Below are 27056 nucleotides of genomic sequence, written 5' to 3' on the forward strand. Positions count from 1 at the left end.
TTTGAGTTTATGCAAAATTTTATTTTGCATGTCAAGACAGTGGAGACACTCTTTCAGACCTATTTTCATCTCTTCATTAATGTACAAACCTTGGCTACAATATTAAACCGGGATGTTAACAGTGGCCTACCTCATTTACAGCTTACAAATACTGGTAGAAAAAATAAAGTGCGTGAATGTACAATGTAAAACAACAGTAAAACAGTGTCAAAGTATAAAAGATCGCAATCTACTTTACATTTTCCATTCAAAACACACAAGCTGAAAACACAGTGGAATGTAACACATGATTAAACAACATCAAACATCATGGTTAATGTGGATTAAAAAGAGACTTTTCCAAGAGGAACGGATGTCTATAATAGCAACTTTAGTGCATGGTTTTGTTTTTGTGAGAGGAGGGTGTGTTTGAAGTCTGGATAACCCATAAATGAACATAACCTGCTATGTTCTTCTACATTTTTTTTTTCTTTGCAAATTTACAGACATTTTCAGCCTTTTCCCATTACCTCACTCTTTACCAAAATGCCAAGCATACCGTTTATACTGTAATATTATAATATTGTATTATTGTACAGTATCATTACCTCGTTTCTGCCTGTTTAGATTCCATCTATATTCTGTACCAAACACAAGAACCACCAACCTATGAAGCAAAACAGAATCTCAAGTTTTTGTGCTTTACATTCCCATATAACTCTTCAGATGTACATTCAAGGGTATTAAGAAACAAAGTTTCTTAATGCTCATACACGCTTGCTACATTTTATCTAAAAGCAAATATTATTTTTTCCATAATTACTCCACATTTAATAGTTCCATACACATCATACCATTATTTAACACCAGGCACTTTACTAACACGAACACATTTGAATAACAGAATAGAAAACACCAAGAGACTACTTCCCAAAAAAGGACTAAGAAATTAAACAATAAAACGGAAATTAAAAAAAAGGGAATAAATAAAATTAACAGCAGATTTCTAAAATGTTAAGTAAGTAACCAAGTTCTATAACACTAACAAGCAACCTGGTCTGAACTGCCTGGTGTTCAATGCTGGTATAATGAGAATCTGTTATGTTTCATAGTCAAATCTTAAATTTAAAGTACCCCATTAAACACTTATGCATTGAACCTTTGCGCAAAAAATAGCAAAGGAATACAAACAAACATATAGAACAGTCTTCTCACCTTGAGTTAGGCATCATTACTCTTTGTCTTGGCAGTGATAATAGCACCAGTACCAGTCATACAACACAAGGCTCTTTGCCCATCTCTCTCCTGTTCATCCATCTGGTCCACCCTTCCTTGGATTGTTGTTTCTGATCTCTAATGTATCAGCACAAGCTCATATTAACAATAAACTGTGTCATATTTTAATGTTTAACATGAAAGAGTGAAGGAGATGTGGGAGTAGATTTGAGGGCATTGTCTTAAACAACTACAATTTGGCAATACGCACACTGAGCATGTCCCATCTTTTCTCTTGTGCTCAGGGCTCAATACGCTTAGTCTTCAAGAAAGCTGCCCATTGAATGTACCAAGTGAACATTAAGAGTGTTAGACTGTTTATGCGTAAATTATGGAAATTCATCGGAAATGTCAGTATTTTACACCACAGAGTCTCTGATCTCAGAGCCCAGTCGTACCCGTGGCCGAGGGCTAATGTCACTGACTTCCACATGAGTCTCTTTAAAGCTATTCTGTGGCGTTTGGGCAAGTGTCTGTGCTTCCTTGGAGTTGTTCTGCATGCTTGTCTCTGATGGAGCGATTATGTAACCACGGCTATCCTCCAATGTCTGGTAGCTTTTGTGGTCGGATGGGGAGCTTGGAAGCGCACCAGCATTGAGGGGTAAACTCTCCCCAGGCCTGACTGTGCTCTTTGGGGCTCCTCCAGTTTGCTCTCCTCCTCTCAGTACCTCCTTCATCCGGCCCCTGTGTCGATATGCTACCGACAGCCCAAACGAAAGCACACAAACAGCTAACAGCACACACACTACTGCCAGCTCTGTGCCATACGTCTTTATGCGCAGTTGAGCAGAGCGCGCTGATTCGCTGGACAACACGTCCGACGATATGCTTTGGATTATAAGATGTGCATCCATCTGCCCCATATTGGTTGTAGTCTCAGATAAAGGCTCTGCCTTCACACAGTAATTGGCCAAGAGTTGCCTGAAGCCATATTCTTCTGACCAACACGAGAAGACCTCATCGCTGCCTGCACGGCCGCTGACTACTAACCCACCGTCCGGGCTTGGGAACAGGAAGTGTCCTACATCTGGCTTGTATGACCACTTCCTTTGAGCATGGTTGGAGCGAAGATTGCAGGGCAGCAGGCGAAGAGTATTAGCTGGGACAATAATGAGCTCACAATCAGATTCTTGGGAACTTGGGAATGAACGTGGTAACACTAGAAAGAGAGGAAGAGAGATGGGTGTTATGACATTCTCAGATGGATGATAGATGCTTGTATATGTCGGGATTTGTAGGTTTACCTGAGCTCAACATTTTGCTGTTACATTTTAAAGTGTCTGCCTTCTCGATATCCTGCTGCCATTGGCTGAAATATGCAAAGGAAGGTAGAAATTGGTATTGGTACTGAAAATGATTACTGCAACAGATGATCAGGAAAAGGGAAGAAGAGAAGACTTACTCTTGTGGTGGGATACGTGTGACGTCAGTACAGTGTGTGCTTGTCCAGGCACAGTATGGGTCTCTGGCCAAAACACACTCGCCACAGTTGTTATGGAAACTGCAGTTTGCTACTGGCAGCTGCACAATACCAGAGTGTGACGACACAAATAACAAACCCTGTTTGTTGAGAGAGAGGGTTCAAAGTAAAAGAGTGAAATTAATGTTTTGGCAAGTAAAATGTGTAAATGTTTGTTCAAATACACTACCATTCAAAAGTTTGGGGTCAATACAATATTTTTCAAAAAAGGGGGCATTAAGATGATCAAAACTGATATTTACAATGTCACAAAAAAAATTATATTTCAAATGAATGCTGTTATTTTCAACTTTCTGTTCATGGAAAAACTCTGAAAAGTTTCTGCAAAAAAAACCCGAAGCAGCATAACTGTGTTCAAAAGTTACTTTTTATGCACCCTTTCATAAGTTATAAACAGTAACACTTTCTGTTAATTCATGTTCTTGAAATTGAAATTTGCATCAGTATATGTAGATATTAACATTAACCAAAATTAATAAATACTGTAAAAGTATTGTTCATTGTTAGTTCATGACATTTAATGCATTAGCTAATAGTAACAAATTGAAAAGTGTTAGCACATAAACACACACACACCTTAGCTGAATCCAGCTCTATGTTTTGTACAGGTTGTTGCTCTGGGAACAGCTGGATCTCCTCAATGATGTGCATCATACCGGCTACATTCACAGCCTTTTGCAAACGTCCATCATCTGACAAATCACAGAGCATAACATCAACAGCTATTTAGAAGAGAAATTAAATTACAGACCCAGCCCAGACACTCAAAAAAACATACCTGTGCCAATAAACATCACATCGTAAGCTTTGTGGAGGCCTTTCACGTGGTGCACAGCAATTTGTGTGTAGTGCACAGAGTGTGTGAAGAGCACGGGCCGACTTTTGACAGGACTGTCCATCAGGAAGTGGTCTTTCACAAAATTTAGTACCTTATCTGGCATATCAAGTGATGAGACTATTCCCAGCTGCCTTGAAGCATTAGTAATACACTGCAGAAAGGACAAAAAAAGCTTCACAAAAAGCTTCACGGAAACTCAAAGATCCTCCACTTATATAGAACTGGTAAAGTGTATATGTAGGAATGTGTGTCATCTTACCATTCCAGGTCGTGGTTCAGGTACAGAGTGAGTGTGTGTGTACCACTGCTGTGTCTCTCGGTTCACTTCTTTGTAACGGCCATTAAACGCTTTTTCTACCTTATCCATGCTGAACACACACACTGCTGAACTGCCAGCTAGACCTTTACTCCTACAAAACAAATAGCAACAAATTTGCAATGTTACATTCAGGTTCTAGTATGATTAATAAATGAAAAACATCCTCTCCCTTCAAACTTATCTTCCTTTGCCGCTCTACATTTTTTGCTCACCACTGAGAAGTGAAGACTGCATAGAGGAGTGTGTTTTTCTTGCGTTGGGCTGGAAGCACATATACATCCTGTATGATGTTGAAAGGAAAGCCATCGTCTGGTAGCGAACACAAGAGCTGAGCTTTCAGAAATGTGGTCCATTTCTTCTGCAGGACTCTCTCCCCACCTTGATCCTCCTGAGGTCATACACACACAAACAAATGATTGACACTTTCAAGCCAACATACTGTATATAGTCTCAATAATTCACAATACTCAAAAAGACCGCTAGGGGGCATCATAACGCCAGCCCTGGTTTCAGAGAATCTGGACCAAAATAAAGAAAAAAAGCATTGTTGCAGTATCATAGTACAGCATCAGATAATCATAACATGGTACTGAATGATTACGATATTCATATATCATATTATTTATATAATTCTCCAGTTCAGGGCATCTCAAAGAATAATATTATAATACATAGTACACGTATAAAACAAAACATGGTATTATCATGGTACTCCCATAGGTTTTAGGGAGCATCACTGGGAAGGAAAGTAACACAAATTATGAGCATTAATAGGCAAGGCAAGGCAAGTTTATTTATATAGCACATTTCATACACAGTGGTAATTCAAAGTGCTTTACATAAAAGTCAGAAAAAAAAAAAAAAAAAAATCACAACAATAAAAACAAGGAATTAAATAATAATAATAATAAAAACAAGATATAAAAAATGTTTGAATTTTTTTTTAAAAACAGTTAAGAATAGAAAATGATTATACATAATGCAATCAGTTCGGACGTAACACAGTGCTCATTTGACAAATGAGTTGAGTCTGGATTTAAATGTGGCTAATGTTTTAGCACATCTGATCTCTTCTGGAAACTGGTTCCAACTGCGGGCAGCATAATAGCTAAAAGCGGACTCCCCTTGTTTTGTGTGAACCCTTGGTATTTCTAACTGACTCGATCCTAATGATCTGAGTGGTCTGTTAGGTTTATATTCAGTGAGCATATCTGCAGTGTATTTCGGTCCTAGGCCATTGAGTGATTTATAAACGAGTAAAAGTACTTTAAAATCAATCCTAAATGTAACTGGAAGCCAGTGTAAGGACCTGAGGACTGGTGTGATATGCTCAGATTTTCTGGTTCTAGTCAGAATCCTGGCAGCAGCGTTCTGGATGAGCTGCAGCTGTCTAATGGTCTTCTTTGGAAGGCCGATGAAGAGACCATTACAATAATCCACCCTGCTGGTGATAAAGGCATGAACCAGTTTCTCCAAGTCTTGACTGGACACAAAACATCTAATTCTTGCAATGTTTTTGAGATGATAGTATGCTGATTTAGTTACTGCTTTGACATGACTGCTAAAACTAAGGTCTGTCTCCAGAATCACCCCAAGATTTTTGACTTGATTTTTAGTTGTTTGACCCCTAGACTCAAGGTATGCATTCACCTTGAGAACTTCATCTTTGTTTCCAAATGCAATGACTTCAGTTTTCTCCTTGTTTAACTGAAGAAAGTACAGTTTATTTCATCAATGCATTGGCAGAGGGAGTCAGTGGGGCTATAGTCATTTGGAGATAAGGCTACGTAAATCTGGGTATCATCAGCATAGCTGTGATAGAACCAAATTGCCTTTCTCATTATTTGACTTAGTGGGAGCATATACAGGCAAAACAATAATGGTGCAAGAATTGAGCCTCGTGGGACTCCGCATGTCATGGACGTCCACTTAGACTGATGCTCTCCTATACTCACATAATAACCTCTCCCTTCTAAGTATGACCTGAACCATTCGAGTACCATCCCAGAAAGCCCGACCCAGTTTTCCAGTCTCTCTAGAAGTATGTTATGATCGACAGTGTCAAACGCAGCACTAAGGTCCAGTAGTACCAGCACTGATATTTTGCCAGAATCAGAATTAAAGCGAATATCATTTATTATCTTAATGAGTGCTGTCTCTGTGCTGTGATGCACTCGGAAACCAGATTGAAAATTGTCCAGGCATCCATTTGAGTTTAAGTAGTTGTTCAGCTGATTAAAAACTACCTTTTCAATAATCTTACCTATGAAAGGAAGATTTGATATTGGTCTATAGTTGCTCAATATGGTGTTATCAAGATTGCACTTTTTCAGAAGGGGCTTAATAACTGCACTTTTCAGGGAGTTTGGAAAAGTCCCAGAAATAAGTGAGGCGTTCACCACTTCTAAGAGATCTGCTTCTAAACAGTTAAGCACACTTTTGAAAAAAGATGTGGGAAGTGTGTCAAGATAGCAGGTTTACGATTTAAGGTGCTGTACTATTTCTTCCAAAATTTTGCTATCAATTGCTTCAAAAACAGACATAGTCACTTCTTTTTGAAATTGCGGTCGAATCTGTGTGACCTCTGCATAACTTGAGGATGTGCCAATCTCCTTTCTGATATTATTGATCTTCTCAGAAAAGAAGGAAGCAAACTCATTGCATTTGCTGTCGGAGAGCATTTCACTGGGAATCTGACTTGGGGGGTTTGTCAGTCTCTCAAAAGTAGCAAAAAGAGTGCGAGTGTTGTTTAAGTTACTGTTTATAAGGTTTGAGAAGAAGGTCTGTCTAGCTGTGGCTAGTTCCACATTGAAAGCATGAAGGCTGTCTTTATAGATGCTATAGTGAATTTCAAGTTTAGGGAAATAGGGCAGCGTTCACAGTCTCTTATGATTCACCATCAGCTTTTTAAGTTAACATCCAACTTACTAGGGTGACCAGAAGCCCAGGATTTACAAGTGTCCAGAGATATAACTTTTAAATTGATCCTGCTTCATCTGTCACACTCAATGACTTGAAATTAAAGGACAAGTTAGTAGATTTTCAACCAGCTTTGAATTGTTACAATGTCTGTATTATATGTAAATGAACAATGTGTACTCTTTCTCCATGCTACCTGCAAAAAGATGTTTATTTGTCAACTAAAATCTGTCTTAAAGTAAATTAAGCTAGTTTAAATATGAGTTTTCTAAAACGGAGCTTTTTAATTATTGGTTAACGTTGTCCGATAGGGGACAAAAAAGTTATTTCAGAGCCAGAGCAAGTCTTTACATTTTAATAAAAGACTATTAAGACTTTATAATGTAATGTGCAAGAATGGATTTTGCATAATAACACCAGAAAACATTTAGATTTTTATGTTGACCTTTAGAGCTAAAGCAGAATGAGTTGAGGAATCTTTAGAAGATAAGAATATGCTAAGTGCATAGTGATATTGTAAATATTGGCATTTGTGTATGTGTGTGTCTGTACGTGTTCTTTCTCAGGTTTATGCTGACTTTATCAACAGTGTGTGAACTGCTTAAACAATCCATCTCACCTTACACACACGTGCAATCCTGGACACTATGGTGTTATCAAAGAAGTCGAACTCTTTCCCCATTTCGCTGAAGAAAAAGTAGATCTGATCATCACTTCTCTCGCTGTCTGAACCTGTAATATGAGCAGAACCTACAAACGCTGGGTCTAACGGACCGCAGCAAACACACACACACACATACAGAAACAAAAACACTTTCAACAACATATAAAACATATTCCAGAAAACAAAATTGTATAACTGTTTATTTAACCTCAGTATCAGTCGGCAATTTGTTTTCAACATGCGTGAGAAAGCAGGGTTCTGTAATCACTGATGTTGGCATTTATTTTTAGATATTTATCTCCTAAGAAGTCCCTTGTGAGGAAGTGTGTGTGTTTGTATATATTTACCCTGGAGCCAGTTGAGAGAGTTCTCTGTTTTGAGAGGGGTGCCAGACCCTAGACTCCTATATATGGTGGGTTCATTTCCCTGGAAGTTACTGACAGTAGCAGTGTACAGTTCCCCATCTGTAACACAACAAAACATACAAGTGCTTATTAACACTAAATCACCATTTTCATCAAACTTAATGATGTTTATATATGAAGTTCAAACAAAATGATTGCATTGTTTTTGCATGAGCATACTCACCCACTGTAATAGCTGTAGATCTGTATTCTGGATTAAATGGACAGCGTCCACGTCCGTCCTCCATAACGTGTTCCCCCTTTTCATCTCTTTCCAGAGAGAAACTTGAAATGTTCTATAAAATTTCCAAAAAAACATGGAGGAACAGTTAGAACAAATGACACCAGATGCATTTACACACATGGGTCAATGATATAATAGTAATTTGTTCAAAAATACATAAAACATTTTTTTATTTAAATATACAATGACTTAAATGCATCTAATTAATTAAGTAGACTGTCATATTTTACCTAGACAATCTACTTATCGACAATCTTTTCATCTATTCTTATTCAGAAAAAATAACAATAACAAAACTGCTTATTAAAATTTTATGAAAAATGCAAAATAAAAGTCATGTCTTCCAACCAACAAATGGAAAAAAAAAAAAAAAAGATAAATTATATCAAAGTAAATGTCTACAGACCTTCATGACTGTGTAAAGGTCAAAAAGTATTATAAAATATTGGATAATTTGTTTTATTTTTACTTGATAGTAACATGACAAAATGACAAAAGTTTCTTAAAACCATATGAAGACAATATGAATACAAAGACTTTTTCTCCATTCTTTATCAAGGATACAGTTAAATATCACTGAACATCATAAAGAGAAAAAAAAAAAAGTCTCACAATGTAAGCACAGATGGGACTGAAGGCATACGTTCCACACACATACAGGTGTGTGCTGTTCAGATGCAGTAAAATCTTGATGTAGTTAAAACAATCAGTCTGAAACACATAATAGACAGATTTGTTTTTTTTAGTTTGTTGTTAATATATTGTTTCAGATTTATATTATCAATCCCCACGTACCTGTGGGTCCTTTCCCTTGAAGATACATTCTTTCCTCTTGCTTTCAGGAGTGCTCCATGTGAGCTGCAAAAGATACAGAACAATACTGAGTAACATCAAAACGCACTCCTACACACTACTACAAACATTCCCGCATACACTTACAGCTTTCTGCAGATACGTCATGCTGATGTTGTCCAGGCTGAGAGAGAATATGTTCTCCCTGGCTCCCACGTAGATCTTGTTTTCATCTGGGCTCAGCAGAAGGGTTGAATAGTTATAAACACCATCCACAGAGAACTCTCTCACTGATCGTCCTTCTGCATCTGAACACACACACAGGCAAAAATATTACTTTAAATACGCAGCTTAAAATTCACTTAATAAAAAGAACAAAAAACCTTTTTATCTGACAAAGCTTTAGATTTCATACATATCTACTCAACTTACAGGCCAGATTCTTACAGTATATTCCTCACATGTAATTGTTCAAAACTACAAAACCCTGGCACACAAACCAACCCTTTAAAATTACGTCGGTTTGCATGACCAGAAGGTTTTCCTGGAAGGGCACAGAGGTCACTAACATCAGTGTTTACTCATATAAAACCCTTTACAAGCCGTTTTGTTCTAAGTACAACCATTACATTTGCATTTTCAACCTCAAATGATTAATGAGTATGGCTGTTACTCTGATACAGTACACCAGCCAGGGTTTGCAAATGGTTCTAATAGCTCTTGTAAATGTTTACAATCAAGGATTAAACTCTCCTGTGTGTTTGGCTAAGATGAGTGAAGGAAACATTTGGAACAGTCTCGTAATGGGTCTTTCGGGAATAGGAAACATCATGGCAGTTCAAGTAGCCCTAAAATTGAGCTAAGTTATTTCAGATGAGTGGGAGTCTGAGGGAATCTGGGCCAGCAGAGCTTCTTCTACAGAATAAAGTGCTATTTATTTATTTATTTATTTTAAACATTTCTGGCACTACCATGATAATATATATTTCCACAAAAAATATTCCAACAAAACTGTTTTCAACACTGAAAATAAAAGAAACATTTCCAACCAAATCAGCATATTAGAATGATTTCTGAAGGATCATGTGACACTGAGGACTAAAGTAATGGCTGCTGAAAATTCAGCTTTACCATCACAGGAATAAATTAAGATTTTAAATATATAACAAAAAAGAAAACAGTTATATTGAATTGTAATTGAATTTTTATTTTATTTTATTTTTTTTACTGTATTTCTGAAACATCATGGAATATCATGCTACCATAGCACCAGTATGAAAGATCTTAACCCCCACCAGCTCTAGGTGGGACTATTATATTAGTAAGTAAATTGTGAATACTAATAGCTTTAAATAAGAACGCATCTGTCAAATAATGAATAATTGATTCTTGCACTCACTGTATGTGAAACTGATGCGTGCTGTGACATCATCTTCACTCGCCACTCCAGCCAAAAAAATCCATATGGTCCAAAACAAGAGCCAGACAGAGTTTGTGGTTTCCATGGATACTTTCCATTGGTCTTTACATTTGGTTGCCATGGTTTCTGCTTTGCAGTTGAAGATGGTTATATTCCAGGTATTTTTGGTATTCAGATGTTATGTTTACACCCCGTCGTTGATTTTTAAGGTCACTGAGACCTTGCCATATTTCAATTATGTCCTCAAAGAAGTCAAAGGTGAAGAGGTATCAGATCCTTGTGGGAAAACCCACACATTCCTCCTTTTAGGGACTATCTGTGTGGCAAACTCCAATTAGACAGCCTGGAATCTACAGAGAGAGAAAAAGAAGCACATTAAGTCACATGATCAGACAGAAACTAACACACTGAATGATGCAGCTTCCCTGCGGAGGAATAATAAGATAATTTAGTTTCACAAAAAACTTGAGTTACAGACACTCACAGCTGATACAAAAGACATCTGAAGTCTGAATTAAAGACTGTCATTAAAAATAAAGAGGTGCTTCTCAGTACAAAAGAGACTGATCTCTTCATCCACAACACATGCTTCAGTGTTTTTCTGGGAAAGAGGCTGAATCTCATGTCCTCCTCTGCATGACATTATCCAAACATAATTTTGAAATGCAACAACTCCTCCCTTTTGGCCTGATCAGCTTTTAAGGTTGGTATGTCCTGAAAACAGGAAGGCTGTGTAGTCTCTGTAGCCTCAAACACAACACACAAATAAAATTACAAAATGCCATTCTGTTTACGCTCATGTTCTCAATTTCTATTGATTTGTAATATATGTATTGTTTATTTATTTTGCTTTCCTTTTGGAGAAAATTAGATCAGCATTCAAATCTAATTCCAAATAGACTGACATAAAATAAACTGTTAGATAGATCAGGTGACTATTTTGTCTTAAGTAAACCATTAAATAACAATTTAGATAATTAAATAGTCAAAGTTAAGCCATGACAAACAATGTACAAATATAGATGTATTCATCTACAATATAGACAAAATGACGGATAGATGTTTAAACTACAAGTACAAGTTGTACACAAACACACATTAAGACTAAGTTAAGACTCAAGAGTGAGAACTGGAAGTCAGACACTTCTAAATGATTAAAGACTGAGGTAAAAATAAAACATGTTGCTCACACTTACATGAACTACAGCTACAGCTGCCCAATTGCATGCACCATTATGTACACATAAACAAAAATATGGCTCTATAAAAACTTCCCCTACATAATATATAATTTTTGCCAATTAATAACCCTCCATTTATGTTGAAATTACCTGATTTAGTGCATAATATCAAAAGATGATGACATAAAAAAGTATGATTAATAATATGACCGCTCAACCAGAGGATTCTGTACACAAGATTACAATTGATTCAAAATGTGATGTAACTCTTTTTAACAGAATTAAACATTATGCAGTGTGAACAAATCTAAACATACGGCTAAATCCTTCTCAGCAGACCCTTAATCAAGCACCATAAGTGAATGTCTTCTCATTGTCAACACAAATGTGATGCATTGCATACTATAGACCATCTACAGAAGCCGTAGATACAGAGGTCAAACTTGTTATCTTTCACTTCAAAAAGATCTCTGATACATGCAATAAAATTTACAAGTTGTATAGCATCATTCCCCTAACACTTTTATTATACTAACTGGAAGAGGGCAGTACAACATTGGTCTAGTTTCATTTGCAAGGTAAGTCCCAAGGGCAAAACGTCCAATAAAGGCATCTATATCAATAACTTCTACTGAAACTCCTGAAGGTCATCTACAAGTACAAACAACAGAAATTGCACATTGGTACAAGCAGCAACAGCCTGTGCTCAAGTTCTCAGACTGTTACAAAGCAAAGGATCTTTTCCTGTCCTGAGGTGTGACATGCTGAGAACAGTCTTCCTCTGACAAAGTAATAAGCCAAATGGAGAGAGATTATCATTTGTTGACTCCCAACTGACTCAAAACAGAAGAACTCAACACTATCTTTACTAAATAATGTAAACATCAAACAGTTCTTTGATAGGACATACAAGGTATTCATTGTCTAGTCCTCCTAGTCTTTGATCCAAAAGGCTGATGCAGTTCTAAACAGACCAGAGTTTAAGTAAACAATAAAGGACTGCTTTCATGTGCTCTCTTCACTCACCCAACCACTGAGAGGAACTACAGAAGTCTTCAGTCTTTGATTGGAAACATTAGAAAGCTTTCCTCAGTTTCGATTACTTTGTTATAAATCAGTAACTAAAATAATCCTTTGTAGAAAAAAATGTTTTGATCACTATTTTCAATAAAATTGTTATCTCAAGTGTTAATCATTATCAAAACCTTCCTTATACTACACTCTAAAGTCACATGGTCTGGAGCAAAAACAAAAAAGTCCAGCCGACACAAGTGAGGATATTATTGGTTTTCAGATTCCACTTATAATTAAAATGTTTAATATCAATCAGTAATCTTTTACAGAATGAGTTCTGCAAAAGTGGGATAAACGCATTTTTATGATCAAATGCTCTTCAAATACCAGTAGCCAATCAAATATAAATATTTTTTTTCATTCTGTAGATGCCTTAATTTGCCTGATATCAAAGTTGATGTGATCGAGCTTCAGTATCAAAAATGATAACTCCATTTCATTATTCATGAGGGTCAAGAGAATTGCTTTACTTTACATATAGTGGTCACATTTGCTGTAGACTGCCACTGCCATCTGCCTCACTTGACTTGAATCTGCGGTTCAAATTAAAATCAACACCTATGCCAAAAATGAACGAACGCAACACAATTATGATACGTTTCATTTACAGTTAAGAGGGTGGTAGCACCACACAAAAAATAAAAGTCTAAGAGTTCACAGCTTTTATCAGTGCTCTGTTTTTGCACAGTGCGCCCTACTTCCAACGTTTATTCTCCCTCACACATACTTGTAGATGTCGATTTTTACTTTGCGGTGAATGTGTGAGAGCACATACACACAATCCAGCACCACCTTGTTTATTTGAGCCCATTTCCACCCACCTACCCACCCCCAACTCACTCACTCACCCACCCACCCACCCTCTACTACCACTACAAACACACGAAATATACAGTCTGGGTCCTAGTACACTTTTAGCACCAAAGCACTTATGTTAAACGAAAATGAATAATTGACTTACATTAAAAAGTGATGTTTTGCAACAGATGACTTTACGCAACACCATTCAACAGATAAATGTGGTCAGTCCTACATCTTCTACGAACAATACTGAATCCTCGATCGCACCTCTTGGTCAACCCACTGCCCCTTTAACTTATTCTTTATGTACGCAACTTACCACTAAAGCGCTTAAAGCCATTACACCGCTCTCCGAAGAGACTGCCAGCTGATGCGAGTCGTAAATGAGCTTTTAGATTTGTATTCCAGCATGGCTCCTCTCAATCCCGGCTAACTGTATAAAATTCAGCCGCTGATTTCTTCGCTCATGGATCTGAGACAGAGACACTCGACCCTCCTCCAACCATTCACTGGAGCCACACCTCTAACACACTCACACATCAAACTAGAGGTAGCCTACTCTCTTTATCCTGAGGTCTGGCGGAGAAACACTATGTTTTATTCATTGTCACAATTGTGACCAATGTGGAAACTAAAGCCAGAATCGCTCAGTTGGTAAATAAGACCCAAAAGGTTTTTTTCTTTTTTTTTTTCTGTCAAGCAATTTTGGGGGACAAGAAATTATAATCCAAGAACAATAAACACACATTTCCTTTTACTGTAATTTAATGTAACATACTGTAATTAATCAGTTAATTATACAAAAATGTTTTTTTGGTTGACAGGTTATTAAATGCTGATGACATGAAATGTTTAAATTTACAGTTTAAATGAGACAGAACAATCTTTATACTGTGTGTGTGTGTGTGTGTGTGTGTGTGTGTGTGTATATATATATATATATATATAATTTATTTATTATATTATATTATTATATTATATATACTGAGTTAAAGGTTTAATCTCCTCTCTCTCAATATATATATATATATGTGTGTGTGTGTATGTATATATATATATATATATATATATATATATATGTATGTGTATGTATATGTATATGTGTGTATATATATATATATATATATGTGTGTGTATATATAAAACCTTTAACTCAAAAATTGTACATTGGTCACTATTGTTATCTTGAAAAAGTGTTTTTAAGTACCTTAAATGTAAATAGGCTATATCAACATATGTAAATCCTTGTTTGTTTGCTGTTGTTGCTTTTATCTAAAAAGGTTTTATGGGACTCCCTAAGTTAAGATAGTCATTCAAATTGAGGAGAATAATTCACAGTGTAGCACTCAAAGGAAATTACAGGGGATTAGAGGTAGATCAGCAGCAAGGGCCAGAGCTGAGCTCAGGCATCCATGAAATCTCTGGTAAAGTTACGGTAGACTGGCATCAAATGCAGTTTAATACTTCTAATGAGCAGTTGTGCTCTTAGTTAGGAGTTGGTTATCAAAAGGATATTTTCCAACCTCGGGTGGTACAGTGTTTTCCGTCATCTTTTGACTGGTAATGATATTCTTTTGATTCATTCACTCTGTTATTGTGTCCTGATTGAGATTCAAAGTTAGAATGTTGCTTTGTTCACCTGGTATTCATTCATCAACTGCACCCTGTTTGTGCAGAAATAACAGAATCCATGCTGTGAAGAACTTATGTAAATACAAAAAGTGTTTCATCTATAACGAGGAAGAACCAGAGAGAAAGGTTCTTATGCTTCTGTGTCATGCTGTACTGTCTTCTTATTTGTACAGGCGTAAGCTGAGCGTCTGTCCTTACCATCTCCTAGCTTGTCTCCTAGGAAACCAGTAACTGTTCGGTCTACTCCACAATTGAACAAATGAGAAATGAGAGCCCTGAGTCATGTGCACAATGCGCTTTCACTCAGTGGACCATAACAACTTCGTCTACAATTTTAGGTTTGCTACCTAAATGTAAACCGCTGGTCTTACACAATGTTTTTCTTCTTCTTTTGTTACCTGAAGGTTATATTTTATCATGGTGAGTCGTCTGTCACAGCTGTGTGCAGTGTGCACCTAAATTCATAAATATCATGCGGTTTCGGAATGACTCTAGTGCAGTAGTGAGTACTATGTAATTTCACATAAATCTCTGAAACATTTGCTTCTTTGGAAGACATACAAATGCTAGATGGATGACTTATGATGGTCCATCAAATGTGGTTTGGTGTATGAAACATTGATAGACTGAGAGAACAAATGCATTCAGCAGAAAGAGCAGACAACCAAAATAGTCTAGACATGCAACTTAAGCACTCTTTTGGGGTACTGGAGATACTAAAGAGAAAGACAGATTCTCTCTCAAGATATTTCTGGTACCCCTAATGGACTGGCTGACAATGCTGAATCCAAATCCTCCTTTTCTTATTCTTTTTTCCCTCTCTCTTGCATATACACATCGAGTCACATGTGTTTGACTCAGCAAGCCGTCATATCCTCCTCTTCAAATTCAAATGAAATCAAAACATCCAAGAGTCACCAAACTGTTAATGCTTCTAGGAATCGAGCCAGTTCAGAGTGTTGCTGCTGGGCAGTTCTGCCCCTCAGTGCATGGCGTGAACAGTCTGATGAGTTGTGGCAAGGGAGAGGGATATCTTGTGTAAACACAGGGGTTGCATTCCCAGGCTCGGAGACTTGACTGGTGATTAAGAACTGACGTTAGTCAGAGTGACCAGCACTCCATATAACTAAAGAAACAGTGCCTCCAACCAGCTCACAGACCAGTCACAATCTGTTTAGAGCTTACCACAAGTCTTACAGGAATCACTTAGAAAAGTACTATTTGTGTTATTTCTGTGAAAAAATGTTTCTGAAAAAAAAAAAAATGTTTGGACAAATATAACTGAAATAGTTTATATTTTTAGTCAATATCTTTCTCTGTATTTCACTGAAAAAAAAAAGTAAATCTTACAGGTTTGCATGGAAGCCTGTTTCTGCCAATAAAAAAATATAATTGTGACTTATAATCTTTATATCAATTAGATTAATAATTAATCATTTTGACTTTTATATCAGAATTCTGACTTTGTGTCTGCAATTGCAAGTTCATATCTTACAATTCTGAGTATTCATCTTAAAATTGCGAGTTGTGAGAAAAGTTGCAACTAACTTTTTTTTGTTTTTATCCTATGGCAGAAACAAGCTTCAATAGATTTGGAACAACATTAAGGTGAAATTAGGGTCAGTAAATAATGACAGAATTTTCATTTTTGGATTAACTGTCCCTTTAAATGTTTACAATAGAATGTAATGGATATATCAGGAATGGACATGTGACTTGAATAAAATATACTAACAGTTTCATACCAGTTGGTTTTAAGTAAAGTTTTTTATCAAAATGAAAGTTGACAGTAATGTCCTTCATTGAATCTATGTGGGTCAGTTGCATTCTTGAAACAATAAAACAAGGAAAGCAGACTAACAAATGATGACCTGACCGTTCTTAGGCAGCCAACTCTCAGAAATAATGAGCTGTCATAACACAGTTGTGTTAGTTTGAGCCCTGTACACAAAAAATAAATTGGTATTTCAGAGAAACAACAATGCTGTAATGTCGTCATTACTAGGAATGCAACTCAAAATCCAAGTATCTGCTTATTTTCTGTTAAGAGGATACTTTTTGGGTTGTTCAGGCTTATTTGCAAGACATATTTGAATGAGAATTGAATGAGAATGGACAGTGCTCTGGGGACCGTTACCTCATCTCTCAGAGCAACAAAACAGGAATCAAGTGAGTGAAACCGTGAAAGAAAAAGGGAAAGGGGGTGGGAGGCTGTGAGAAGAGGAGAACGACAGAGCAGGATGTTTAAAGTCAATGCCCTGACCTTTCTTTAGCGGCTCAACAAACTGTCTCCAATTTCTCTGTCAGTAACAGGTTAGTTTTAAACAAGTCTAAACTGTATAACTGCTCATCTTGACAGAATTAAAAAAATCTCTCCGGATCTCCAAAATGAAAGTAGCACTGACCCTAATAAAAGACCAGTCAGGACATGAAGTGCCGTTTTAGACCTCACTTCTCATCATTAGTTCCACTCAGTATGCCCAGGCCTGATACTAATGAGGGTCTTGTCCTAAAACACTAGGCCAACTCTGCATGATGGGAACTGGGTTAATACAGACCTGTCAACCTAGTGCTGAATGCCACTCCATTCACTTTGTACGCAGGGGGTGGAGTGTCGCCAAATGTGGGAGAGTACATGTACTCCATGTGTTGTGTGTGTGTGTACATGTTCTTTTTATGATTCACTCAGCACTGAATTGCAGCCAGAAACTATCAAGCTAATCTCTCCCACTGGATCTATACACACCCCACTGTGGGTGTGGATACACACCCATAGAAGGAGAAAGGCTTCTTTCACACATTCAGATGTCAAGAGCTGAAATAATGTTCTGGCTTATCGCACAGTAACCACCTGTTGATGTATGTATGTGTTTGTGCACATGTATACAGATACATATAAGCGAGCTGTATATTATAATTCCTGCATTCAGGAGACATCTTGAATCATGACGATTACTCCTTCCAGATGCATGCTGATGGGATCGGAACACTTCAAACCTAATAAAATTTACACAAGGTCAAGCACACACACACACACACAGTCTTCCAGCTTGGAGATCCCACTGGTCACAGATGTTGAGGGGACATGATGCAATGCAAAGAAACAGATCTCCATCTCAGCTCAGATCAGCACTAACCCTGAGCAATAACTTAACGTGAATCCAGCAGGCAGAAGAAAAAAAAAAACATGTCAATTAAACACATTACCCTATTAATTTTTGAACAAATTATAATATGAAATGATTCGAAACACTACACAAATAATCTTGTATTGAATATAAATATATGATATAAAAATGCATGCTTAATTGTTTGAAACTATACAAAACGATTAAAGAAAAAAATCTTGTATGATAAGCTAAATGTTTGATATACAGATGAGAAACCTTTACCTCAGTTACTTGTGACCTTTTCCACAAGCACATGATCCACAATCATTAATGCACTTTTTATTCTTCCTCTAAACCCATACTTTGTACTGTTTTACTGTCACACCTAAATCCCTGTCGAAGCATGTAATTTGGCCAATAATGGCCAACTCTGGAACCCTGTTTTACAGCATATTACACTTGCTACACTGATCCAGCATTTTTCACATGGGTCCTTTACCACCACCTGTGAATATGGGAACAATTAGGAGGTCATTACTGATAAAGGACAATATGCAAATCGACCAGGATGCCATGCCAGGATTACACAATAGAACCACCACATGCCAATCTCCCTTTTAGCAACAATAACTGTATTCTCCAGGAGGTCGCCCATCCAGGTAATGATCACCAGACTCAACCCTGCTTCAGTGGAACAACATGGGAGAGCCGCAGCGTGCTTTTTAAATTTACATTTAATAAACCATGGTAATTTAACGTAAACCACTGAGATTTTGTCATTGACTGACCTCAAGAAGTAATTCAGTAGATAATGACAGAGCGACCTCTTCTGGTAGTGCAAGAAACTACCAAGCTTACGCTAGAGATATGAGTGAATAAGGCTAGTGAAACAATAGCGTCCTCTAACGTCCATTATTTGAATAAGTCCTCTAATTTTCATAAATTACCCAAAACAAAAAAGTGCACGTTGAACACAGACACGGAATAAACATACTGCTTTAACATTAATATTTATAGATGTTGTGCTTTGAAAGGCATATCACTACATTAGACCATATTTCTCACATTCTGTCGATTTTCTTCAACAAATATAGTTCTCTGTGTTGCCAATATTTGCAATCAAATGAGGGAACAGGCAGATATTTTGTGGCCACGAGCTCCATCATTTACTTGTGACAGCGAGGAGGAGCCCAGGCTGTTTATTCGTTCACGTCACTCTTTCTCTCATTCCCTTCTTCCTTCCTTCCTTCCTTCCTTCCTGCCGAACAACAGAGAACCAGACCAGCAACAATTCAAACTAGACAGCGACATTCAAATCTTCCAAAGTGTTTTCTACGTATACAGCCGATTTTTGGAGCGTGGTAAGTTCGACAACGGTTCGTTCATTATTGCCATAGAAACAGAAAACGAAACTGATCTTATAGCCCCCGAAAAAACCCGGCTGTCCCACTGTCTATCCCAGCGAAACTCACCGATTTCTGTCTAACTGCCCTCAAAAATAATGTGCACTCTGAACTGGATGCTGATATTTACATTTCCGCTTTTCATCTGACATCTACATTACGATTTGCGCTCGTATTTCCGAGAGAGCGATTCAGTATGTGGGTCATTTTATAGAGCCAAAATGTCGCCTTTTCTTTTTACTTCCACATTCTCTCATGGCACAAACAGATGGCGTCGGGAGGGGAATGGAGGGAGTGAAAAAGAGCCGCATAAACGAATAGAGCAGGCCACACTCGCCGTCAGTTAGCCTAGCTCACTGTATGACCGGAGCAAAACTTAAGACAGGCCCATCCTCATGCATTCTGGATTCAAGTTTCCCTCTCTTAAGTTTCTTTTTTTTCAACTCTTTACATTTCGATGGAATGTCGCTGTTGATGCTGAAGAATGTGGCTAAGTTTTAAGTTGTAGCTAGCTGGCTAGTGAATTGGGATTTGTTGTAGTGTAGGGTACTCGTTGCTGTATTTAAGATGAAAGATTGAGAGTGAGAGGTTATGGTTTTCTTTATAATCACTGCGTATGTCTGTCGAAATCTCGGACCTTCCGCAGGGCAGGTGCATCGTTGTCACACATTATCTTCAGATCCGCTGTTTTGAGCGCTGAAAGAGTATCAGCATCACAGTTTGAACTTTTACCATCCGGGTGACAGTTTAGGCATCAAGTGTTCACACTCACCTTGCATGATGCATGATGGTTAAATCTGACTTTGAAGACGACGTTGTCCAAACATTTGTTGATTTATATGAATATTAAGTGGATAGTTTTGTTTAGTGGTGGACCGATATGGTGGTTTTGAAATGATCGGCAAAGGCCAATAACTACACCTAGGCTATTTAAAGCCCACTCATACAAAGAATGGTAACACTGTAATGAGATAACAATAATTATATTACCGCACGCTGCATAACGTTGTTTATTTAAAAGATAACTATTAGTGTCCACACCACTGGCCGATAACGTTCTACATCACCTGCCTCTTTAAACTCTCTCTCTCAATTTCAATTAAATTCAATTCAATATGTGCTTTATTGGCATGACAATTGGTACAATGTATTGCCAAAGCATAGTGTTCACAATAAATATAGAACAAATATGTATTTAAAGAAAAAAAAAATACATGCATTTATATATAATAAAACAAAATAGAACAAATCAATTCTACGAATCGTAGAATTCTATGAACAATTTAAAATTTAGTGTGGTGTTTGTGGGCGCATCACTGATTTGTTGACTCCTCCCTCTTTTTGTGACAGGTGTCAATGTATCTTGCTGCTAGTAAGATACAATATTGTTTTTCACTTAATAAATATTGAAGTTGTGTTTTCTTGTTTAACATTTTGAAGTCAGGGCAAAGTTCAAATTTGGGATAAAATTTCTTTCTAATTTCTTCATAGTTAGGGCAGCTGGTGAGGAAGTGTTGCTCTGTCTCCACTTCCCCATGGGTACAGTATGGGCAGATGCGGCTCTCTTTGGGCAGCCAGTGCTGTCGATATCTGCCCGTCTCTATAGTGAGAGTCTGGTTGCTCAGTCTGTATCTCGTCATTTGTCTTCTTAGTTTACAGTCTTTCACTGTACTCAGATATTCTGCAGTTGTGTAATCTCTATTTAGGGCCAAATAACATTCAAGTTTACTTTGTTTTTCTGTTGTTTCTTTCCAATAGGTTAGATAATTTTCTTTTTGTGCTTTTATAATTTGGTTGGGCCGAATTTTGTGGATGAATATTTCAGTGTCCTGATGCTGGATGTTGTTAATCATGTTAGTCTGTTTTTGCAGCTTCAGGACCATCTGAATCAGGGGACTTTTTTCAGGGTTCACTTCATGGTTTTTAAGGGCTTTAAAATGGTAAGAGTTGGGGTCGCTCATTTTTGAGTGTTTCCAAAATTTGATGGCTCGTTTCTCAATGTGCATTAGTAGAGGGTATTGGCCTAATGCTGCCCTGCATGCATTGTTCGGTATGTTCCTCTGTACTCTGAGGATACTTTTACAGAACTCAGCATGCAGGGCTTCAGTCGGATTTTTGTCCCATTTTTCAAATTCGTGATTTAGGAGAGGACCCCACACTTCACTGCCATATAATGCAATAGGTTCTATGACTGATTGGAATATTTTGAGCCAGATTCAAATTGGTACTTCAATTTGGATAGATTTTTTGATGGCATAAAAGGCCCTTCTTGCTTTCTCTTTCAGTTCATTCACAGCCAAATTTAGCTTACCAGTTGCACTTATTTTCAGCTTATTTTTACTTATATTTACTTTATTTTTATAGAGAGAGAGAGAGAGAGAGAGGATTCCGATTGGCTGTTAAGGTTTTTTTTTTTTTCGTCAAATGGAAAAATCATTCTGAAAGTGATTCCGAATTTGCCGTTCGTCCGTGACCTTAAGGCTGATGATACACAGGGCAACTTTTTCCACTGAGAATGGGTAACAAATTTCTGTCTGGATATATTAGATAGATAATCGTGGGTCCTGTCTCTCACCTGGTTGCCAACTGAAGGCAACATTTCCCAAAGTTTTCCAGAAACATTGCTCAAAAAGTTGCCCAGTGTATCATCAGGTTAAAGGGCTGTTGTTCGCATAGTGTACGATAATTGTATCTATTACAGTTAAGATGATAATAATGCAGGGATGATATTTTTGGGATCACATTAGAATGATGTTTACACGATAAAAAACACTGACAGCCAGTCTGAATCCACCTGAGCATTAAGCGTGCGTGCTTATCCGAACGTTATTGTCCATTGGAAAATTAAGTTACCTTTTGTCGTTATAGTTAGTATGGTGAGAACGGCGGTTTCAAAGTCTGTCAAACAGCTTTGTATATTGATGATAATACACATTTGTATGTTTTAATGAAATTTGAGTAAATATTGTGAATATATGTTGATTTTATTTATGCTATTTGGTGTACTCTCATTTGTCGCAATTTAAATGTTTAATGTAAATAGTAATAATTATGTATATATCAACCACTGGCTGCTCTATCTAGTCATTGAAAAACCCACCACTAGTTGTGTTTTTCACAATGTAGTAATGAACAAGACTGCGTTTCCCAAAAGCATGTAAGCCTAAGTTGATCGTAGCTCCATTGGTTTCAATGGGCCTATGCACTTAAGCTTATGATGCTTTTGGGAAGAGCAGCCTAGGTTTGTCACATGGCATAACATCTTGTATTACACAAGGTTTTTAAATCTTAGTTCTTATAAAGACAAAGTTGACGAGAGATGTGGGTTATCAATTATATTTTATAAAGCATTTAGCTACTATTTTTTAATGCTGTAAAGCAAGCAACACCTATCATAATCAGAATCAATAAACTGACATAATCAGTTTATTTTCACTCGGGTATCTGTAGATATGAATGATATTGGCGGTCCTTATTACCATTATAACCTTCACAAATCTAACAGTCATTATTTATAAAAGTAGCTCTACTTGAGATGCATGGGACAGAGGGTAGTTAAATTCTTGCATATGTTTCTGCTTGCTTGATGTAATGCTGTATTGTAGGGGTGGCAAACTCCGGTCCTAGAGAGCCGCAGCCCTGCAGAGTTCAGCTCCAACCCTAATAAAAACTCACCTGCCTGCCTGGATTAGCTTGTTCAGGTGTGTTTGATTAGGGTTGAAGCAAAACTCTGCAGGGCTGCGGCTCTCCAGGACCGATGATCGTCACCCCTGCTCTATTGTCATTGCTGTTGTTGAGATTTTGACTATCACAGTGCATGTTTTTCTTATAAAGATAACGGGCATGATTTGTAGATAATAATGAGTGCATGTACTTTATGTAATATCACGCAGTGTTGAGGCTTAAAAGATGTCTGTGATACATCTGTGAAAAGTATAGATGCAGTTTAGACTGTGCTGTAATCACTGAGACTCTTTAAAGACCTTGGCACATGCAATAACTTTTGTGATGTGACTTTCTTGCTGGAAACCTTATCATGTGATGTGTCTATAGCGCAGCATTAGGCTTGACTGACCTAGGTGGTATTGGAAACATAGTCCAGTGAATCATGCCACAACGTTCTTTATCTAGGTATTACTCCAGCTACCTGCTGTACCTTTGCTGCTGTACTCTGAAAACCCTATAAATGCAGTAAGCATCTCTCACTGTGGCATATCAAAAATAGCTTCTGTTTGTATGTGGCCAGCATCTATATTAGTTGTACGTTTGAGACAACAAAGACAATTGCAGACTAAAAATAGCACATGAATGATTTTTAAAACTTGAACTTAGTCATACTGAAGTGTTGATACAAGGTTTTATGTGTTATGTAAAAGTAAAGAAGAGTTTAGTAGATAGATGAGAAGTTAAACTGTATGGTTGTTTGGCTTCAAAAATGTAAAGATTCTAAATTGTAACTTATTTCCGTGTCAGGCAACTAAGTTTCCATTTAAAATAGAAACATTTAGTTTGTTCTTAGTGTATCAGCCTGCACCTCTTTGATGTGATAAATGTCATGCAAGTAATGGAAATTTTTTTGAAGTTGTAATGAAGTGGTACTGTATGTTGCCAGGAAGTCCTGTATTAAATATCACAGACTACTGCTTGAAATAATATGGTGTGTGAGGATATACAAGTGCAGAAAACTATCTGTCTGGCACAACTATAGTCAGATTCAGAGAAGTCTGAATGGAGTTAAATGTATACAGTTTTGTCAATGTTGCCATAGTTGCTGTTTTGACGTTGTAGGGCATATGCATACGCAGCATTACATATGGGTTATGCCGCCTTATTCATCAACACATTCAGGGGTGCTGCATACCAGTTCAATAATCAAAGCATTGCCCGCTGATCTGATTTGCATCTTGTGATTTTCTTTGCTGAGTATTACTAAACTTCATTGCATATTTCAGAATATTATTATTAGTTTTTATTCATAACTTTGCCTCAGATTCCTTTGTATTTTATTTTTGTATTACCAGAACATCTTACTGAGATGTGCAGATCTTTCTCAGGGGAGACCCTTTCAATCCTTCTCTTTCTCCCGTTTTCTCTCTTCCTTCCCTTCCCCCAATGGGTTGAATTCTCTTTTTTCTTTCTTTTTCACTTGTTCCCTTTAATAGCCCCACAACACACATTCAAACTGACTTAACTTTTCATATTCTGTTTTCTGAGTTTTTTTCCTCCATCCTTGCCTACTGCTATAATTCTCTCTTTTCCCATTTCTCTCTTTCTGTATCTTTCTCTCTCTCTCTCTTTCCCCTCCCTTTCCTGTTCTCTTTATCTCCTCCCCTCTCCCTCTATTGCTCTCTCACCATTTGCTCTCTCACAATACTTCCCTCCCTCCCTCTCTCTCTCTCCTCTCTCTGGTAAAGGCTTCTCTTCTCCTCCCTTATCCCTCCATTTTCTCTTCTTTCAGAATCCTTCTCTTTCTCAGCCATTTTATACGGAGGTGTATCTACTAATCTTAAATCCATTAAAAATCAGTACTCACTCAATAATTGCAAATTATGCAGTAAGATGTAATTATGTCCCACAGTTATAAATTAATTTTAATCACTTATCAACAATGGGACCCATTCATGAAACACAAACAGAATGAATTTGTGTGTGGATGAATGGTTCATAAAAGCGTTCTTACATAAATTGTGACTTTGTAAGAATAGCTTTACAAACAATTCACACTGTTCTGCTTGTTTCCATGAATGTGAGTGCATTGTCCACATTCATAATTATGTATATACAGCTATTTAGAATTATACAAACTAATTAATGCAAACTGATTGGCTGTGACTATATAGCATAGCCTCTCATACCTTTTTGCTTATTTAAATATACATCTTGTTATTAGTGCTTTTTGTCCATACCAAGTTTGTTTGTTAAAGTTGTGATGTAACAAAAGTAGCAACAGATCTTTTCTTCTGTATTGTGATGCACATCCAATTTCATGACTTTATTACATTACATGCTTTATATATTTTACTGTTTTGTTTGTGTGTGAGAATCATTTAGACTGAATTTGTGCACACTCACTTGGAAAGTAAGGCATATGAATGTGAAGGCTTATAAAGCTCAGATGCATCATACCAGCTTGACACAGTTTTAATGGATACTCGTATGTAAGACCATAAATGCACATCACATAGAGTCTGCTGAGCATTAAAACAGAAAGACGTGCTGAACACCCGTTTCTCAGCGCGCAGGCCAAAAGGTCCTCGTCTGGCACAGACGCTCTCAGATGCATGCATGCTCGCTCATCCTCTGTTCTGTCAACCTGCCTAGACTGTGGTGGTGAAGCGTTGATTTTAAGCTTTACATATCAAACCTGTCACTTCCTTTTTTTCATCTGCTTATGCATTTCCGTTATGTACTCCTTTTAATCAGGACTGTTTTATAGAATTGTGTATTCCCCTTTATATATACTTTGTTGCAGCTTTCTGTTTTTACACTCTGTCAAGTGTGTCTATTCTTTGTGTGCTTGCTGTGATGTACATGTATCCGTATATGTTTATGGCTGAGCTCATAATCTTTTCACAGCATGAATGTTTGTGTTTTCAAACATGTTTCACAAGTGTATGCAAGAGAGAATGTCTGAGTGAGACAGTTGGAGAGAGTATCAGGAAGGGACAGAGAGAGAGAGAGAGAGAAAGAACGAACGAAAGAAAAAAAGAATGAAGAAGAGGGGGAGGGAGCGAGGGAAAAGAGCACTGTGTATGTGTGTACACTTGCTTGCGCCAGAGAGAGAGAGAGAGAGAGAGAGAGAGAGAGAAAGACAGAAACAGAGAGAGAGGGGAGTGGGGGAGGGGAAAGCAGAGAGAGAAATAGAGTGAGAGAAGAAAAAGAGAGCACACATACACAGAGAACAGAGAGAGAGAGTACAAGAAACACAGAGGAGAGAGTGTCTGTTCTGGTACAGACAACATATAATGTATGAAGGGGAGGGCAGCGGGTGAATTCGAACCTGTGACTCTGTCTCAGGATGAGATCTCTCAAACACCTGAAGCCACAGACCAAGAAAAATGTGGTGAGTTCCCTTCACAACTGCTCTCTGAGAGCTCAGTTTGTTTAGCAGATTGTTTGTTTATGTGTGTGTGTGTTCATCAAACTGGATAGCCCAGTTGAGTGGCCGGATCAAATGGTTTAGAATATTTTTAAAATATTTTTGATTGCTTCTTGTTTATATTTGCAGTGATTATTTTATTATTTGCTCAGTTTTAAAATTCATCAGATGCTTTCTGTCTTCGTTGTCTCTCTTACACTCTAATCCTTCATATTCCCTTTCATTTTTTCAATCTCTATTTCTTTCTTATTCTCTCTCTCTTTTGCTTTCACTCACTCATCCAGCCACTCTCTGCCCCTCCCTCTCTCTTTCTTCCTCTCTTTCTGTTAACTCACTCATTCTCCCTGCTGTCTGTGTCTATTCCTTCTCTTTTCCTCAGTCTGTATCTCCGTCTTTTTAAAGATCTTAGACATACAGTTGTT

At 37.4% G+C, this 27056-nt stretch overlaps 2 protein-coding genes across 7 annotated transcripts in view; one reads left to right on the forward strand and one right to left on the reverse strand.

The window, feature by feature from the left end:
* sema4bb (sema domain, immunoglobulin domain (Ig), transmembrane domain (TM) and short cytoplasmic domain, (semaphorin) 4Bb) lies at positions 1-23157 on the reverse strand. Of its 5 annotated transcripts, none has more exons than XM_058780678.1 (15): positions 20308-23157; positions 10314-10684; positions 9062-9222; positions 8918-8980; positions 8735-8833; positions 8063-8174; positions 7822-7938; positions 7430-7575; positions 4104-4279; positions 3832-3982; positions 3513-3723; positions 3311-3426; positions 2657-2814; positions 2499-2563; positions 1-2413 (listed from the first exon to the last, which is right to left on the reverse strand). In XM_058780678.1, the coding sequence occupies exons 2-15, from the start codon at positions 10453-10455 to the stop codon at positions 1614-1616; spliced, it is 2517 nt and encodes an 838-aa protein (XP_058636661.1). In that variant the 5' UTR covers positions 10456-10684; positions 20308-23157; the 3' UTR covers positions 1-1613. The 5 variants fall into 5 exon arrangements, with proteins under 5 accessions (XP_058636661.1, XP_058636658.1, XP_058636659.1 ...); XM_058780675.1 differs by lacking the exon at positions 20308-23157 and adding an exon at positions 13710-13918; XM_058780676.1 differs by lacking the exon at positions 20308-23157 and adding an exon at positions 13551-13687.
* The window catches only part of znf710b (zinc finger protein 710b), a 12660-nt gene continuing 4923 nt past the window's right edge, over positions 19320-27056 (forward strand). Inside the window, exon 1 of one of the 2 annotated variants that reach the window (XM_058780681.1) lies at positions 19320-19493. Coding sequence is in view for 1 of the 2 variants with exons in the window: in XM_058780680.1 (XP_058636663.1) it covers positions 26554-26598 (45 nt within the window). In the remaining variant the exon portion in view is untranslated. Of the gene's footprint in view, positions 19494-23273; positions 26599-27056 lie in introns of those variants that run through there. The other variant, XM_058780680.1, reaches the window with a different exon arrangement.

The sequence above is a fragment of the Onychostoma macrolepis genome, chromosome 07, assembly GCF_012432095.1.
Source record: "Onychostoma macrolepis isolate SWU-2019 chromosome 07, ASM1243209v1, whole genome shotgun sequence".
Taxonomy (NCBI): Eukaryota; Metazoa; Chordata; class Actinopteri; order Cypriniformes; family Cyprinidae; genus Onychostoma; species Onychostoma macrolepis.

Coding starts and splice junctions, on each gene's coding strand:
- sema4bb (XM_058780678.1), bottom strand. CDS start 10,455: ATGGCAACCAAATGTAAAGACCAATGGAAAGTATCCATGGAAACCACA. Junction 3,983..4,103: donor GCAGTCTTCACTTCTCAGTG/GTGAGCAAAAAA, acceptor TTTGTTTTGTAG/GAGTAAAGGTCTAGCTGGCA. Junction 3,427..3,512: donor TGTGATGTTTATTGGCACAG/GTATGTTTTTTT, acceptor GTGATTTGTCAG/ATGATGGACGTTTGCAAAAG.